This window comes from Manduca sexta, chromosome 10 (genome assembly GCF_014839805.1).
Source record: "Manduca sexta isolate Smith_Timp_Sample1 chromosome 10, JHU_Msex_v1.0, whole genome shotgun sequence".
Taxonomy (NCBI): Eukaryota; Metazoa; Arthropoda; class Insecta; order Lepidoptera; family Sphingidae; genus Manduca; species Manduca sexta.
Window position 1 is genome coordinate 3,869,524 of NC_051124.1, and position 19,095 is coordinate 3,888,618.

The 19,095-nt window shown below is 35.1% G+C and overlaps 1 protein-coding gene across 1 annotated transcript in view; it reads left to right on the forward strand.

Annotated features, from left to right (window-relative positions):
* Nucleotides 1–19,095, forward strand: part of LOC115444398 (monocyte to macrophage differentiation factor) — a 54,872-nt gene that overhangs the window by 30,972 nt on the left and 4,805 nt on the right. The window contains exon 3 of the mRNA XM_030170164.2: nucleotides 3,191–3,443. Coding sequence (XP_030026024.1) covers nucleotides 3,191–3,443 — 253 coding nt within the window. The remainder of the gene's footprint in view (nucleotides 1–3,190; nucleotides 3,444–19,095) is intronic.

Genomic DNA, 19,095 nt, shown 5'->3' on the forward strand with positions numbered 1-19,095 from the left:
AGCAATAGCTCTCCGCCACAAAGACGGAAAAATACCAGTGCTGAGGGAGGCGTTAATGATATGGGACATGATTGGTAGAAGTTGGTCTAGGATAGGTATTATCATGCGACGACTGATGTTGTCACAGCCAGTGGCATTGGATTTAATGGACAGGATGACTTTTCTAATTTCACCCAACAGCACAGAAGAAAAATGAAAAGTATTAATGTTAGGCCTGGATAGACCCGCTAAAAAATCCATGGTACGACGCCTAGTTTGGTGATCAATCATGGTAACAGATGTGAAATGTTGATTAATATCATCCAAACCAATAGTCGCACCGTAGAGATCTAAATACCCAGAGTTCCGAGGAATCTCCAGATACTGGCTGGCGAGGAAGAAGAAATAATACTGAGAATGTGTCGGCGTTTAGCATTACGAACCATCTGGTTACACCGATTCCTTGCAGCCTTAAAAAGGCACCAGTTCTCCTCCGAACGATCCCTTCTGTACTGGCGAAAAGCCCGATCTCATCGCCATCCTAACCCCATATGTAATCCATGGTGCAGGAGATCGTTTTAATTTAATTTTCTTTAAAGGGGCATGGGTATCAAAGAGTTAACAGACAACGCGGTTAAAAATTGCGACTTTATCAACAGAGGTGGCTACTAATAGGTGATCCCAGTTAAAGTTAGCAGCGTCTCCTTTCAGCTTATCCGCATCGATGCGACCAAAACTACGCAAGTGCAATATCTTCGAGGGGAACTTGGGAGGTTTAAGGGCGTAAGACATGTAGATGAGATCATGGTGAGGGAAGCCAGGAGCGGGAAATTGACCGTGGGAGAAAACAGAGGAAAGAGCAGAGGTGAGGATAATGTCAAGCCAAGTGTCGAGACCATCCATTTCATGGTGGGTGGCTTACAGTGGTAGGACATGCTGTTTAGCAGAGTCAAGGATAGTGAGGAGTTTACGCGATCGGGAAGAGTGGCTGGCAAGGAGATCAGTATTTAAATCACCCATGATGATGTGATGAGCTTATTCAGAATTCCACTGTTTCCAGACTGGAGAAGTAATCAAGAGATGAGGGACAGTAAATTACACCTAGTAAGGTTTTCACTCTCTTTACCCAAACCTCAAGAAGCAGAAATTTCGCATAAGTAGAATAAGAAGCAAAGGAAGATATTACAGTTTTATATTTCAGGTCGCTACATAAATATATAGCAACTCCGCCTCTCATGTCAACTCGATCATTTCTAATCAAAATGAAACCAGGGAAGGTGTAAAGGGTATAAGGAAGGTGAGGTTTGAGCCAGCTCTCAGAAATCAGAACGGCATGAACGTTGGCTTACGAAAATAATCTCTTTTCATTCAGCCTTTAACTAACCACTAAGCTGTCATTAAAATTTGACATTTAATTACCAACTTAAATGTATATTTCCTATTTTTCTTATATTTCTTCAAATACCGAAAATACCGAAAATACCGGAATACCGGAATTTAATTTAGGTCAATACCGAAAATACCGGTTTTGAAAAATGGTCCGGTATTGCGACCCCTAAATACCATAGAAGTGGTTTATCGTGAATATAATGATAGCCTTTTTCAAACTGAGGTTTGAAACCGGTGTTTAAACTATGAATGGAAGGGAAGGGGGAGTAATACTGGGCTTGTAATCATCGACTTAATTGCCGCCTCGTTTTTCACTGGAAAAAGGCTTCAAATGGGAAGAATATCTTGAAAAATAAGTGCCATTTTCCGGAACACTGTAATACAATTGGGAACTGTTTTTAGAGGAAGGCTTTTCGCTTGTTTAAATTACTTTACGTAATAACTTCGAGGTAGTGACCTTTAAAATATGATTCTTACGGGCTGTTTATAAGATAAATAAATGTATAATTTGGGGCGTAGGGTATCCTCTATTTATTTATTTGTAATAAGGTTCACCAACAGCACTACATATTTTATAATTTAATACAATAAAAAAAATAAGGTACAGCATCTGTGTGATTTAGTTTTTCCAGAATATGGTGCACATTTGACTTTTAATTCTTTAAATTAAAGAACTTTCGAACAGAGCCGGGAGCAAAACTAGTACCAAATAAAACAAAATATTTTTTTACAAACACGGTATCATTTATCTGTTGGATAATGTCAGGCTACCATTGAACAAATATATTGCAATAAGTCTAACGCTGACAAGCTAGTCCTAACGTTATGAAAAATAATGACGGTTTCCCGACAACCCCATACCGATATGATTGATGGCTTTCACCTTGAGCTGTGAGAGGGACAAACGATTGTAATATTGAAAGAAACTAAGGAATAAGTTGCCTTGAACGTGAACAGCATCGTTTTAATAAATAAATCACAGTTGTACATGTGATGTAGGGATAATGGAAGATATTTCTTAATGTCCATACGCTTATAATCTTCAAACAGGATCACAACAGTGAAACACAGCATGATGATAGAAAAATCCGTCAGAATCCACCTAGCCGCATAAGAGTTATTAACCCATTAGTTAAACACAACACAACCTTATCTCCTGTAACAATAGGAAATAAATAAGCCCTATCATTAATATTAGGAACCATGAGGGACTTTCAATCCCACAACACGCAGACCCGAATAATATTACTGTTCATAAAAGTAGGACATTGACCTACATACATAATAACTCCCCAATGAACAGTGGAAAATTTAATAAACTGTTCATAAAATTAATTGAAAAATCATCTGTGATCGGCTTCACCATGTTTGCTTTTAATACCAAAAGCCGCTTTTGCGAGATTACCAAATAAGACCCATATACAGTATAAAACGTTAATGAAAGGGAGGACGTAATTAACTGAGACTTGACTAGCTTGTTTGTTCCGCCCACATGCGGTTGACAATGCGGTAATTGCATAAAAATTAAACTGTTTACTGTTTTTAAGTTACCAACTACTAGACCAGCGTGGTTATCTCTAAAAAAAGGTGCATACCCTGCTATGAACTATTTTCCGTACTGTCATTATTGTTTACGCTACCTCGTCAATCACAATTCTACTATAATAATCTCTTTTCTAACAGCTCTGCTTCTACTTCTATATATAAAAAACAGCCTTGATATACAGTAACAAAACGACTCAACCCTTAATGTGCTTTGATCCCACTGTATAATCATCAGCATACATGAAACATTCATCACTAACACGCACTAATTTTGCAGTAAAATGAAGCACTTCCTCCACCGGTGCGACCGCGCGATGATCTACATATTCATCGCGAGCTCCTACTTCCCTTGGCTGACGGTCGGCACGCTCTCCTGTTGGATGCTGCGAGAGCTGCGCTGGGTGATCTGGCTCCTGGCGGTGCTAGGCATCACGTACCAACAGATCTTCCATGAGAGATACAAGATGCTGGAGCTGTTGCTGTATCTGGTCATGGGGCTAGGTCCTGCGGCGATCATTGTCACGTCTAATGTACGTCTGCACGCTTTTTAACAGTGGCGGGTGACGGTGCCTGGTAGACTAAAAATTAGTAGTTTAATTGATTCTTATGTAGATAGTAATTTGATTTATGTGTTGTTTTCATTAAACAAATCTAACAGATGTTTATCTAGTAGCTAGTACTGTAGCCTCTGTGACTAATTACAATGTCATAATAACAGAATTAGAGGTATGACGGTATCAAAGAAAATCACCAGTCTCAACTAATCTAAAATAGCTTTTACTTGTATTGTGCTCCGTAGAGAATCTTAAACCTCTGATCCATTAAATAAAGCTCAATTTTCCATTCCCGCCGTCGCTCGCCGCTCGCACCAAACTAAACAATGGTTTCGGATTCAGGCTCTTGTTGCATCGTGTATGCACTGTGCACGCTCGCTTGTGTTGATGTCTTTGTAGTTTGTACTGCATGTTGATTATTCAGTGTAGTTACCTAGTAAAGAGATAATTTTAACCAAAACTTCAATTCTTGAATGTATATGACCTGATTCCGAGGGTCTGTTTCATTGTGCTCAAGTAAATTATCAGCTTGTTTAATTTATAATACTTATTTGATTTTTACGAAAATAGCTGTTGACAATGTGACTCTTCAAAATGGAGGTGGTCCTCAATTCATTGATTTTGTATTTTTGACAGCATTTTCTTAAAGTTCATGAAACAGGCGCTTAGAGTTGTTGCCATTTTAAGTTGAATTAGACTCCCTGTAATGTTGTTGAAAAAGCTGTCAGTGGCTCAGTTCTCTTGTTCAGGCGAGCCTCGTTCTAGGATACAATGATCAGTGTTCTATATCCAAAACAAAGTAAATGACTACATAATTTTGCTGTCACATACTGCAACGTAACCTGATGGGATGAAAAAAAAATATTTTCCTATGGAGTCAATCTTTATCTTACATGGGGAAGGAGCAAACCTCCCTGCATCATGCAGAGAGGTTTTAAATTACATATCACGAATTCTTCTAAAAACTTTGATCTAGGAATTTAATTCAGGACTTAATACTACACTTCCAACCACTACACCTATTATACTGTAAAACGATCCAGCTAATATAAAAACTTCTTATAGAAAAACTTTCCTAAAGAAAATATATCGTCAGTCCCAAGTTTCGGAGCGCTGTACGACAGAAAACAATTACTCAGCGTAAAACAAATATTGACGCCTTTCGTAGACGAGAATAGAATACGAGTGTTCAGTTGATTTAAGCCGCGTAATTTATGATAAGCACGTTTGTGGATCTACATATTTCAATATATTTCAGATTCTATCGCCCATTGTATTACATAAAAAAACATCTAGTACACGATAAATGAAAAGCTACGAATAATAGCTGATGTTTTTATTCCATTTACACTTTTAGATAAAAATTCTGTTCCTACTTTTCAACCGACTTCGAAAAAAGAGAAGGTTATCAATACGACGATAATTTCTGAAATTTACTAAATATAAAATATATTGAACTCCTTATTAACGTCTGATTTTTATGTGATGTATACTTAATTAAAACTAGTGCGCAAAAATTAACATTATTACCCGCAATAACACAAATCTTATTATGAGACTAGGCGTTGTTCGCGACTTCGTCCGCTTTAAAATCTTTCCCGCTAAAAAAATCTCTAAAACACTGCACGAGCGAAACCTATTAAAAATAATCCTTTTAAAGCAATTATTGGGATAAAAAACCTATGTGATAGTCTACGCTGTGTTCTGCCCATGTGCTAAATTTCATCCAAATCCGTTCAGTTGTTTTTGCGTTTACTTGTAACAAACATATTTACAAACTTTTACATTTAGAATATTAGTAAAAGTAAGATAGTAAGACGAAGACTCGCCTCGGATACAAATAGGATTATGGAAGATAACAAGATTCATACGCAACTAACTGCTGACGTAAAATACGGAATTGAGCGAACCGAGTTAACGACAATCCTTTGAGAGATTAATATCTTCATGATACAATTAAGTATTACTTAAAATATGACTGGAGTAAAATGATATTGGGATTTTCTTCTCACTATCAGTCCGGAGTCTGGAATTTGTGTCCAAAATGGCGATAGGCTCACAACCTATCACATGATGAGACGGACACACACACATTCAGTGGAAAGTGGGTGCACCTGTTGAGCCTCTGCTTACTCCTTCGGATATAAAAGGCATGAGTGTGTGTATGACTCGAGTAATTATATGAATTAATTGTCAAGAAATTTCTGGTTATTAGTTACGATAAAAGAATATACAAACACTTAATATGAAGTTCAACATATTTACGTTTTATAAACATAATGTCTTGAAATGGGATCATTCAATTAAAAAAATGTTTTAATGTACTTCAGATGCTCATCGACTCATTCATTTAAGCCTTCGACAATCGTTATACGATAAAAGATAATTTTGAATGACTCACACAGTAATTGATGATCAGTAAAGCGATCGATTAAAGTAGGTTACTTGTACGTTAAGTGCGAATTTATAAGGTTCGTTGAACTGTGCCAGTATAAAGAGCTGATTAAAGAGATGCGGTAGGTGTGCTGGTTTGATAAGTCCATTATCCATTTCAGCCAGAACAGTGTGCAGGCACTTCTGTGTTCCCTTTGAAGAGCAACGTCCTGTGTGGAATGGGCATTATGTGACTTCATAATCTTACTTACTACACACCTTCAGAGTTTTTTCTGCCTGTATTTTTTGGTCGGTTTATTGATCACCAGCCCTGATACCTTCAGGGAAAAGGTGATTCAGTCTCCCTGTTGTTACCCGTGTATGTTAAAAGTGTCCTACTTTGCTCAATATTATAGACTTATGGATTGCTGCTTGTTTTTGGATGATGTTGATATCTATGGCGGAATTTAACGTGTTGATATATCTGGATAAACTCTTACTTACTATGCCAGTTGTACCTATTACTTCTAATTAATATTATAAATGGGGAAGTATGTGAAAATGTTTGAATGTTTATTAGAAGTTAACTCAGAAACAGCTGAACTGATTTAGTTGGAATTAGGCACACGGATAGATGCGTCCTGGATTAGTTATATGGACGCTGATGTCATACAGATGATCAACGAATAGGTGATTTAAGGATTTTCGTAACGGGAAAGGTTTTTCACGCGGGCGAATCCGTGAGCAACACCCTGTATCTAATATTTCAATGTGAAGAGTTCAGACCAGTACTTAATTAAGGTTTTGAGTGGTGTTGCTACTCTTTTTTGGGTGGTCGTAATGCTCCCCATCAGGCCAGGCATCATCGTCAATCTCCTTTTTCCAATTATTAAAAAAAACTCGTTTTATGATATTTATAGCACCGCGAACACAGAAAATGGTCTTGTGTCAAGCAGCTTCCGTGTCCCACCGCTGGGAATAGTTAAATCTCCATTTCCTTAATTCGAAACGTCTGGAAATACAAAAAAAAAACTCAAAGAGAAATAGATTCTGTCATTCCTTATATGAATATCAAATATACGGAATTTCTTTGAGAATAAGTATTGCATAAATACGGCGGCACTTGAAGTATTTTATTGCGCATTAATAAGAGATAAAGCACGTAGCGATGGTTTATTACCAGGCGTCTTTTTGTTTAATGTTTTATTTACGAGTTCCGACCTTCGAGGTTGTAACTGAGGTAACTACAAAGTACAAGTAAAATAGACGTAAGTTTTAATTTGTAAAGGGCCACGACAAGGAAGAGTGTAATTTATGTGCTGGTATACTTGGGCGGGTGGCGGACAGTGGCGGTGGTAGTATAACCAATTGATATATTTACTAAGTACTAGATGTGGCGTTCCGAACGCTCTGTTCATCTGAATTGAACTGCAATCCATTCAAACTGACTTTAGTGTGGTGTCAAAATTGACAGCTATTTAAACGCTCTAGCGCTGCACGTTTTAAAAGTTTGGTTGGACGACATTTGATGTTTTAGCGCTGCAGCGAACTTTAGTTCTAACTCCAGATTTTGAACAAATAGTTTATATGGACGTTCGTGTCTATAGAATATACGTCAATGGTATTATTACCCTATTCCCGCCAGCTTACCTTTAATAATTTATGTAAAATCTAATTATCGTTACGATTTCCAAGTCGTATTTGTTCATATGATTAGTACTTATACAGTTATCGGGTTCCTTTTTGGAAATTTTCACACTTCCCCACTGGTGGAGGGGGTTCCCTTTTGGAGAATTTAACCCTCGCCATTGAGGAGGGTCAGTTTCCCCCCGTTGTCCCCACCTAAATCTGGTAAAGATTACGAAATCCCTTTTCGGGGAAAGGGCGAAAGTCGGAACTACATCGTTTACACAAGGGCCAATGTTTATTAACCGTTGCCAAATTTGACTAATTTAACTTTTTACGTCAGTTATTTTCAACTTTAATTATGACCGTTGGTTTTAGAACTAGTGTTTTAATAAATAAAGTTTAAATTACTCTGCCGGTGATAAATGTTTTGGCGTTATTTTATTGAGAATATGTATTTCTTATATTCTTATGATTACGTATACACTGTTTTTATATTACCGTTATTTATCGAATAATCTAAGCTACATTATTAGTAAAAAAAAATATGCAGTGGTAAAAACTGTACACATACATTTTAAATTCAATTTTGCAATTATGCATTTCCTGATCGTGGTTCACATTCTCAGATAACGGGCAGTGTCGACTGTCAAGTAAAACACGTGGCCCCGTGAACTTTGCCTTTTGTAACAACGTGTGTGTGCTGACTGAGTTGCTACAACTAGTGTAACCATAACAAACGATTATCGTGTTGTGTAACGTACTCAACATTTGTAATCATAATTTGCACTATTCATTTTACGGGTTCGTTGTTTTTAGGTTTTATAATTCTTTTAATTTTAAATATCGAACTCAATCTGAAAATAAATTATAACTTTTTTTTAAATATCGAAGCCGAATTGAATATGACAGATTGTAACGTCATAAAGCGTTAGAGATTTTAAAGGACTTGATGCTTTGGCTACTAAAAGCATCTGAAATATTGTTAATGAATTAATTGCCAGATGCCACCTAAAATATTTCATTTAAATTCCATTTCAAATCATCTGTAACTAGCTCGCAGCTTCGCTCGCGTGATGGTGTTTTCCGCGATAAAAGTACTGTTATATATTTTCGTAGGATAGAAAGTAGCTTATAACCTTCCCAGGGTCATAAACTATCTCCATACCAAATTTCATAAAAATCCGTTCAGTAGATTTTGAGTAAATCGATAACATACAAACAGACAGAAAAGGGGTTTTGTTTTATATGCATAGATGTCTGAAATTAAAAAGTAATGAAGTACCTATATACGTTCACTTAATTTTCTCTATAAACTGATATCCTATCCCTACTCATCCAATATAACCATTCCAGGAATCTATAACACGGGCGTGTTTACCATAAATTAAATTATTTATTGATGGAAACAAATGTGTGGGTAGCGGCTTTTTTCATTAAACATTGCTTATTCCAGTTCCCTCTCACGGTTACCAATTATAGATACATGTTGAAGTAGATAAAGTTGATTAGCAAGATCTCATTCCTTGAATGATGAGAGGCTCTGCCCAAGAGCTGACTCCTGCGGGGATTGCGGTTGCATGCACTTGCGCACCCTGCAACCTTCAATATTAGGAAGAGAGAGTCGAATGCCGGGGTTTTACTCGATAGGATGGTTTATACCGGCGAATAAGGTAGAAATTCGTAAAAGGATTTATCAGGGTTAAAAAAAGTTACGTTTGATTAAGAAATCTCAGGAACACCTTAGCACCTTTAAAAATGCGATGAAGAACGGTTAACCATTTGATTCTCATGTTTCTTTTGGCTGTTATAAAACACGAATCACGCAATGTGGTATTATTTGTAATTGTTCTTATAATTCGCTGATTCGTTTTACTGTTGCCACCGAAACCATTTATAGTTTTAGGTGTTCCAAGTGAAGGATCATATTACAGAAGTTTTTATTTATTACTAGCTAACGCGACAGACGTTGTCCCGTCTTAACTATGAATTTGCAGCGCGCATTCTGTCAATCGCTGACAGTTATTTCAAACAATTGACAGTTATATAAAATTAATATGATGTTAGTTTTCTTAAATTTTCTAATTTTACGCGCAATTTTTTTATTTTGTGCTTTCATAAGAACCTTCTCCTGATAATAACAAACACAACAAAAAAAAATAGTGAAATCGGTCCAGCCGTTCACGCGTGATGGCGTGACCAAGGAAAATAGGGAATCATTTTTATTTATAGATATTTGTGTGAAGTATGTATGCAGCCTCTACTTTCACAATTACGCCTGTCAGTTTCCAGTGACGTCATAAAATACGAGCACCGTCCGACATTATCGGCTTCTGCGGGTGACAAGGGTGAACTTGAACTGGAATAGAAATAGGCCGTATACGCTATTCGCAAGTTTTCTCTTTTCGCAGACATTTATTTTTATTACATATTCGACTTTAATGCTGTTATTCGATTCTTCGCTATCGTTTATTAATTATTGCTGCGGGGTTTTCAAACGGTTTATTGAACATTTTAACTGACACGTCGCATTTTTTGCTAAAACGGCTTTTTCTTTATTAATTTTAAAATATTTATGGAATATTTCTAGCTTTTTTATGGAATGTTTATATTTGTGACTGAATACTGGCAACATGCCATAAATATTTTAGAATTAATTAGAAGAAAAGCCGCTCTAAGAAAATGCGAAATGTCGGTAACGGTGATCCTTCTCAGAACTCAGTTTGTACAAATTTGGTCATTAAATTTTAAATAGTTCATAGTTTCTGTTGAATCATTTTTATTCTTTACAAATTGAAAAATACTAACTCATACAAGTACAACAGTCACATAAATTATGTACTTAACTTTAGATTCTTGAGTAAGTAACGTATGTGATTTTTGTACTTTCTAGAATCTGGAAGATAATGGGTCAAAACTACCGGTTGTCACAACACAGATCAAGGCTTCTAAAAGCATTAGCATCATCGATATACACGTATTACGTACTAGATCTGGCGTTCCACTCATTGTGTTTGACTTAACTGTACTGCAATCCGTACACCTGATTTAGTATGATTTCAACATAGACAGCGTGTGGTACGGAGTGACGCTCATAATATAAGAGCTCGAGTCTAAGTGTAAACGTGGATGTGAATAAAAAATATTAGTCAAATAAGTAGAATTATTTGTTGTTCAAATGAATAAAAGGTTATAACAGTGACGTTATGGTTGCCATATTAGTTCAAATTTAGAACGAATAGTTTATATGGACGTTTGTGTCTATAAAATATACGTCAATGATTAGCATAGATTGAGATCTTATATTATGTACTTATGTAATTGAAAGACGAGACGAGGTCACTCGCATGATAAGCGCTATGCTTACCCATAAACAATAGCATTACATGGTTACAGTCTTCCTGTGATATTATTTGTTAGTGTCCGTTTACACCTACCTCCCCTGAGTCAAGCTGACTCCTAGCAGCCAACCCATTAAAATTATGTGACACGGGCATAACGACGTAGTCTAAATACAATAAGTTGATAAGGCATTATCTGCTATATTTGTCATGTGTTAGAGAAATTAATTTAGAGGACAGTAAATAAAAACGGATGTAAGGGCTAATAACTGCACCTGAATGATTATTTACTTGCCATTAGTTGTACGGGTGTACATAATCATCTATGACTAAAATTACAAAATAGCCTTTATAATACACATTACAAAAACTAAATTGCCATATAAATATAATAGATATTATACTACAATTTTGCGGAAGCAGTAATGAAGTAGCCTATCTGTCAAAATGTTTTGAAGAAAATTATCCTATTACAAACCTTATTGACTAGCTATACATTTTCTACGAGGTATAAGGTACTGTACGATTGCTGTGCAAACTATGATAGAAAACTTAACTTTAAATATAAGTAATATCTGAATATATTGATTACATTAACTCTCCACGAGTAGACGTATCAAATAAAAATATATCAAGAAATCCCATACTATTTGCTAAAGAAGGATTTTTCATTCGTCAGATAAATTGATTGTTCAAATAACTTTTTAATCTTGAGATATCTTCTGTACTTAATAGAACCTGTCAAAATGCTAAAGCTGTTCGTTCTTTATAAGTTAAAAATAATAATGACAATGAATAAAATTGTTCAATTTTCTCACTTTTATATAAAGTCAGAATTTAATTTATTTGACTAGTAACTTTTATCTGGCGATTGAAAATTAATCTCTTACGGCTCATTTGTCAATCACCAGATATAAATTATTCATATAATAAGTTATAATCTGATTGAATATAAAAGTGAGACAAATTGATAACTTTATACATACAAATTTTATTTTTAATTCGTTTGTATTTTACTTCACCTATGAATAATTTATATCTCGAATTAGAAACCAACTCTTAATCAAATTAGATTCTGAAAAATATATTTTTAGACTTATACTCTTAGGCCACTTTGGTGCCGGACTAATGTTTTCAAAGTAAATTTACCGTGTAATTTCTCACGCTTGTATTTTTCCGTTAATACCCATGAATATTAATAACCTTTGTACATACGTTATTAAATTTTAAAAGCTACCGAAATATTCATTGGCCTTTCGCCGTGAGACGTGATAACTCAGCAATTTTACGCGCCTTTTTCCTACACCTATAATAACACGTTCGGATACGCAGTGAAATATAAGATTGTTTTTTACTTTAAGAATAAGGGACGACCTAGAAATTCGGAACGGTAGATGGTTACATAAATTGAAAACGTGATGTGAAAAACGAGAAAATATACTTGTATTTTTTTAAATAACTTATAATTTGGCTTTTTTTAAAGACCTTATCTTTAATGTAAATAATACTTACCTACTACGAAAGGTTTAATGACGGTAAATACCTATAACAAAATTATAACAGTAATCTAAAGTTAAGTATAGCACTAAGGGATAATGTAGCTTTCTTTTTTGTAATTACAGAAATGATCTACCACAACTCAGGAACAATACTTCTTTAACCATTTTAGTAGCTAAACTAGGACCAGGGTGAGTTGAGGTAATACCAGGGCACCGGATTACCCAATTATTTTAAGATTACCGCTAAATCCACAACATTTCCTTATACTGACAACATAGCCTGAAGTGTTTTTTATATACCACAATTGTTTAAAACTGTATTAGTTTTAATTACAGTTTAGTAGTTATCTTGAAACAACGGGATTTCCCCGCCATCCGATATAACCCTAACTCATTCTACTAATAAAATATAAATGCTCCAGGAACGGGCGAACGTTGGTACTTTATTACTATTTGTATACAGAGTCATTTTGACATTGCGTTACTAAATAATCCACTTAAGGTGGTAGCTCAAGGTCCATTTTCATACATTTTGTTTCGGCTTTAATCTGGGTAACTAAACAAGTATTGGCAAGTAAAGAATTTAAATTCACGTCTAGTTAGTGATTAGTTCTCGCAGTTGAAAGAAAAACGTAAAATAATTAATAATCATGGATATTTCGGCCTTTAAAATTTAATATGACGAAATTTTAAAGGCAGAAATATCCAGGATTATTAATTATTTTTACGTTTTTCTTCAACTGCGAGAACTAATCACTAACTAGACGTGAATTTAAATTCTTTACTTGCCAATACTTGTTTAGTTACCCAGATTAAAGCCGAAACAAAATGTATGAAAATGGACCTTGAGCTACCACCTTAACAATAAGGTACTCGAACCTTAGATGGTAAATAAAAAAGTTTTTAGTTTAGAGCAAAATACATATCAATAAAAAGTAATTTTAATCTCATATGCCCTAATGCCGCCACTACTACTCTAAGAGAATTCGTCGCAGTGGCGACATTGCACTTTCAGTCAGAAATACACACACACGCGTAATATTCCCAAATGGTAAACTACAAAATAATCAGAAAAGTATAATTGGGTTTTGTGGTATAAATATTTATCATGGATATTTTTTGCACAATGTAAACAGAACTAAATACGAGTATGTGGTTTCATTTATCAACGCAATGTCAAAATGAGCCTGTATAAAAGTTATGCCTATTAATTTAGCACTCTCTGTGTTAAAACAGCGAACATTTATTGCGGTACGCTGTGAAAACAAAATATTATAATCCTTCACACATTCCGCAGCATTTCATGTAACAATATTTGTCATGGCTTAATTAAAATGTATATTTTGCGTCGAAATTGCCTTTTTTGGCCCGGTCTACTTTCGTTCTGACGTTTTCATATACAACATGAAACATAAATATAGATGAAATGGACAGATATATACTTTTGTTTGATAATCGTTGCTAATCAGTTATTTTGCCTATGATGGTTGTTCCTTTCTTTATGTAAATTATTTCAGTAAGTTAATTAAAAGTCAGACATTGATTTAAAAAGCTTATCAGAAAGGCTCAAGGTTGTATACTAATACATGTATGATTTCAGCGACTTACGAAATTGCAAACATGCTAAGGTGATTAACTCTCAACACGCTCTATCCCATAGGGGTAGGCAGAGACTATGGATTGCCACTTTTCATGATTCTAGCATACTTTTCTCGCTTCCTCCACCTTCATCATTGTCTTCATGCTATCCCGCCGGTTCCGGGTACTTTTGACCTGGCCTTTACTAAGAATGTCAGACATCTGACATTAGAAGGTTCGGTGCGGTCGACCCCTACCGGCTCTTCCAACAGATTCGTTATTGTATAGTTATAACTTTGGTGTTAACGATTTTTATTTCATTAAACTAGTTGTTATTGCTGGAAAATATTCTTAGTTATACGAGTATATTTTTGCCATTCATTTACGTCATGTTATAATTAAATAGCCTTCACAAACCAGTTATATTAATACATTAAGATCAGATCTTTGATACTCATTATTATATTATCATTACTCATCTGCATAGCATAAGATGCCACATTACCTTCGCTTATCGAACACATTGATTGAATATTGGAAATTAATTTTGTTGTGTTCACATATCGCGAATCGGATGTCGAGCTATCATGACTGAGGTCATGGTATCCTCGTTAGCCAACTAACTGATAAATGATAGTACGTTAGTCACTCGCTCTGACATGAGAATGTGTTCATAAATTACCCTGTATACAGACGACCTGCTAACTCTACTGCTAACTCGACCTGTATTACAAGCATTTAATGTTTGAGTTTGAATCATTTTGCTGGTAGGATATATTGTAAACGTATAGCGACTATCGTACACAAGGTGTTTAAATCCACCATAGTGGACCACGTGTGTCGCGTCCCGTGATCAGCCTATATATATCCGATTCCAACAGGCCGGCATAATTGTGTCGACTGTCGAGGGGTAATCATCTCTCGTCACTCGACATTTTATTGGACCCCACTCCACTTACCATCAGGTGCAGTAGGGTCACTGTAGCCGTAAAATAAAAAAAAATATAGAAATAACTTAGTCCAATGTCTGGAAGAATATTATTGTCTAAATTTCGATAAAAATTGAGAATTAAAATATTATTCATCAGAAAGACTAAGTAGTGTTCATTATTTCCCGGGGCAGTCCAGATACGCCAATGAAGGCCATTGCCGGTTTTTATTGGTATATAGGTGTAAGGCATAGAGACTCGGTCCAATCCTCGCTCGTATGATGCTACATGAATATCTGTTATGCCTGCTATAACCGTTCCACACACCCCCAAATGGCGGAAGCAATAACGTGTTTTTCCGTTGAAAAAACAGAAGTGGTCATTAGTTGACTTTTAGTTTTTATCATAAGCTTTGACACTACGAAGGCATGTCCAACAAGATCTGAAAAACGTTCCTAAATTACAATGGGGAAGTAGATAATTTATCTGGATTTCTGATCACAAGAATTATCAGAAATCCAGATATTAGATGATCTATGTACTAACAACCATTACTCAGACGAAGTATCTACCGTAATATTGGTAATAAATTCCACTTTTCGCATTGAAACAAACGATTTCAACATTAATTTCGGTATCGGAAACGTGTCACTACTCCCGAACAATAATCTGGATTTAATGTTCCCTTTCAGTTATGCCTCTATCGATTATTCAAATCCCGTTTTGACAATGGACATGGAATTACAATTAATCAATGTCGGGCTTACTTGCATGAAAATGGAAAAGCGTTAAATTATTATTGGACTTACATCACTTTCGTCGCAGCGTAGGCAGGCCTCCTGCGAGATGGACCGACGATCTGGTGAAGGTCACCGGAGTCCGATGGATGAGGGCGGCCTAGATCCGGTCTCTATGGCGCTCAATGGGGTGGCCTATGTCCAGCTGTGGACGATTCCCGGCTGAAATAAATACATCACTTTCGTCGAAAGAAGTTGTGGAGCCTTAGATGGCTTACTACCATAGTTAACGCTAATAGATAATAAATTATTTGGGTATGAGAAAACTTCATGATAGACTTATTGCTAGGATATATCGTAGAGAGATCTCTAGTTATGAATTCTTTAGTTTATGTTAATAAACCAAAAGTAATACCTGAGCTTAAAGCTGAGATCCAACCCCATTTTAGTCAAAACCTGTATGAAAAGAATTATGGTCTGCTATCAGAACCGCGGTGTCCATTTGCTGTATATTTTATTCTATACTTGCATCGGAACATGTCTAATTTAGAAATCAATAAAAATATCACAACTCGCAATAAAAAATACGTGTTTTTATTTTTAAAGGAAATAGTAATTTCTTGTTGAGACACGGGTATAATAATTTCTCTACGTGTGTCTGAAATAAGGTCTCATATACACTGTTAGAATAATACTTTGTCTACGGGCTTCAAATATAACGTCCGCCTAGTTTTCATTCGGAACTATTTTTCTCCTGCATTGTTGAACCATTTTCATATCTTTTTTCATAACCTTCAGCCCTCGCGTCCGTTCATTCGTTTGACTGCTTTCTATCGAAATGATATTGAATAAAAAAGGTTTTTTAAGCCCACTGTCTGATTTTCTCTTACAAATGTTTCTACGAGATTTATCGACGGCGTACAACGGACTTTATCTTAATAAATCTTCATTTTTTACTAGTTTGTATTCGAGTGTAATTTACGTGTAATTGAAATATTTATACTATCAAAGTGGTTTCTTCGCAATTTACGTTTTAATTAATCTTTCTTTTTTGCTATAGTATATTTCTAACATTTTCAGTCTATTGGATTTGTTAGTTCACGTAGTGTCATACGGAATTATAGATCTCCTATTTCACTTCTTTGCTTTTCAATGTTATATATAAGTATTTTAATGTCTAATTTGTCTATGAATAGTAAGTTATTTGTAGGTTTGAGTGCTCCACCTCATGCCTGTCGTTCGAAATTTAAACCAAATGTTAGGCATTTTTCAGTCTTACTTATAAAAATTTCGCAAAGCTATGCTTAGTTAAAACAAAAATTTACTCCATCAGCTGTAAGTCAAAACCCGCCATCCTGCCTCATAATAAGGTTTAACCTAGGAAACCGGTGATGTTTTTGACCCCTATTTAAGCAATTCTTAATCACCTCTTAACGCTAGAACAAGTTTATAAGTAAGACTGATTATATTTAAATAGTATATTTATTTATAAACAGAGTATTTGTTGTATGTTGTTGTGTATATTAACAGTTTTCTAATATTTCAGTTTTCAGTCCAAAATGTATTTATTTCTATAAAACTTTTATGTTGTCTTTACCGACCAGAGAAAGCTGCCTATTTTACCTAAGCCCAGCTTAATCGATCGATTAAGAGTATTTTGCAATAATCCGATAAAACCAAAGCATAGAATGAAATACGACGTAAACGAATTAAAAGAGATTGTTTGAATAAAATGGTACAATTATTTTACTCAAGTTTGTTGCTTATACATATTATTTACTGGCATTTACTCGCGGCTTCGCCCGCGTGAAAAAGATTTTCGGGGATAAAAATCCGGATTTATATTTTCAGGGATAAAAAGCAGCCTATTGCACTTAGGAGTATTGTAGCTTCCTATTAATGAAGAAGTTTAGTAGTTCCAGAGATTAGCGCGTTCAAACAAACTCTTCAGCTTTATATATTAGTATAGAATTATTCAGGTTCTCCAGCGGATTAAATATTGAGTTTACATAGGTTTAGTATAACAAGGGATACGCAACTATCTTAAAAGAGTACACAGCATTCATTTAAGTAATACGTACAGTGAAATAAAGCTATTTGCCTGATTTTTTCGTGGTTTTTGTATTATAATTTTCTTCCGACTTTTCGAAGACTGCAGCCTGCATGATCATGGGGCGGACTGTATTATTGGCCGTCCGAAAAGTTAAAATTACAATAGCTAACTACATCGAAACATTGGATGAAAATTATAATATAAAAATCGCGAAAACTCCAGAAAATTGTTTTATTTAAATATCTAACATTCGCGTAAACATACGAAGTCACAATGCGTACCTACCTATATAGTGTTAACATTTTTATTACTTTTAAACGAGTGTTATTTAGTATAATATTCTTCCGAAGCGACCACCATGTCTACAATTTGTGACGTTTTCAATAAACTTTCCTAAATTTAAACTTCGATCACGTGTCAAAACATCTTTGTTCTGATTGGTCCATTTTAACGATGAATTGAAAAAAGCTATTGGGATCGTTTTTAAAAACGGACGTTGATACGTAGAAAATTTGAGATATTTAATGTGACGGAATTAAACACACCACGTATATATCCGCGAAGGGGTATGCAGAGGCGCAACCAGGGCACCCACTTTTCTCCAAGTGGTCCGTCCCATGATATGATAGGAGGCGAGCCTATCGGGCACAAATTCCGGGTTGGTAGTGAGCATAAAACCCCAAATAAATGAATGAATTGAATCGGTAAAAAATCTAATTCACAAGCTTATAGGGGGTTGCATTATTCATAATCTAGCCTATCGTGTCAACGACTTTTAATCATGCCACAAACTTATTGTTCCGCGGACCATTTACAACTAATTTACAAATAAGGTTTGTGTTTTAATGTGAAACACGCGCTAATAGCCTCATTAATAAAACGTATTGTACAATTATATTCTTTTAAAACAATAAAACATTGGGCAATGCTTGGTTTAGGCTGTGTTCTAGATTTTTAACTAGTATGCAGGCGGTAAGGGCTTACTTAAGTTGAATAATTATTCTATTTTAATCACTGTCGAATGATTGATGTGAACATATTTGATGTAGTTTGAAAGATTTACTTTACGGGGTTTGTATAATATGCATACCACCCCCAAAAAGGTATCGAAGATGTATTTATATCATCGGTTGAAGGGCTATTTTAAGCAATATTTTTTTTCGAAAAATTTTAACTAGGTTTAAAATCATAGAAAAAAGTGCTGATTTTAAATATGTGTGAAACTTAGTGTCCCTAAAATATTTCGCTTAAGTTAAATAGTCCTTCAACCGCCGATATGTATGTCCATTATGTTTTTAAGTATGGACTCATAACATAAGCTCACGGTTGTGTCTTATAATATTAAATCGCCAATCTTATTTCCGACCCGTTTGACATACGCAAACATACCTATAGAATTTTTTTAATGTTCCTTACTATGCGTAGTTACTAGTTGGTATCGGTTTTAATTTTACGATTATTTTATGAGTCTCATTACTTGCATGTTCGATAG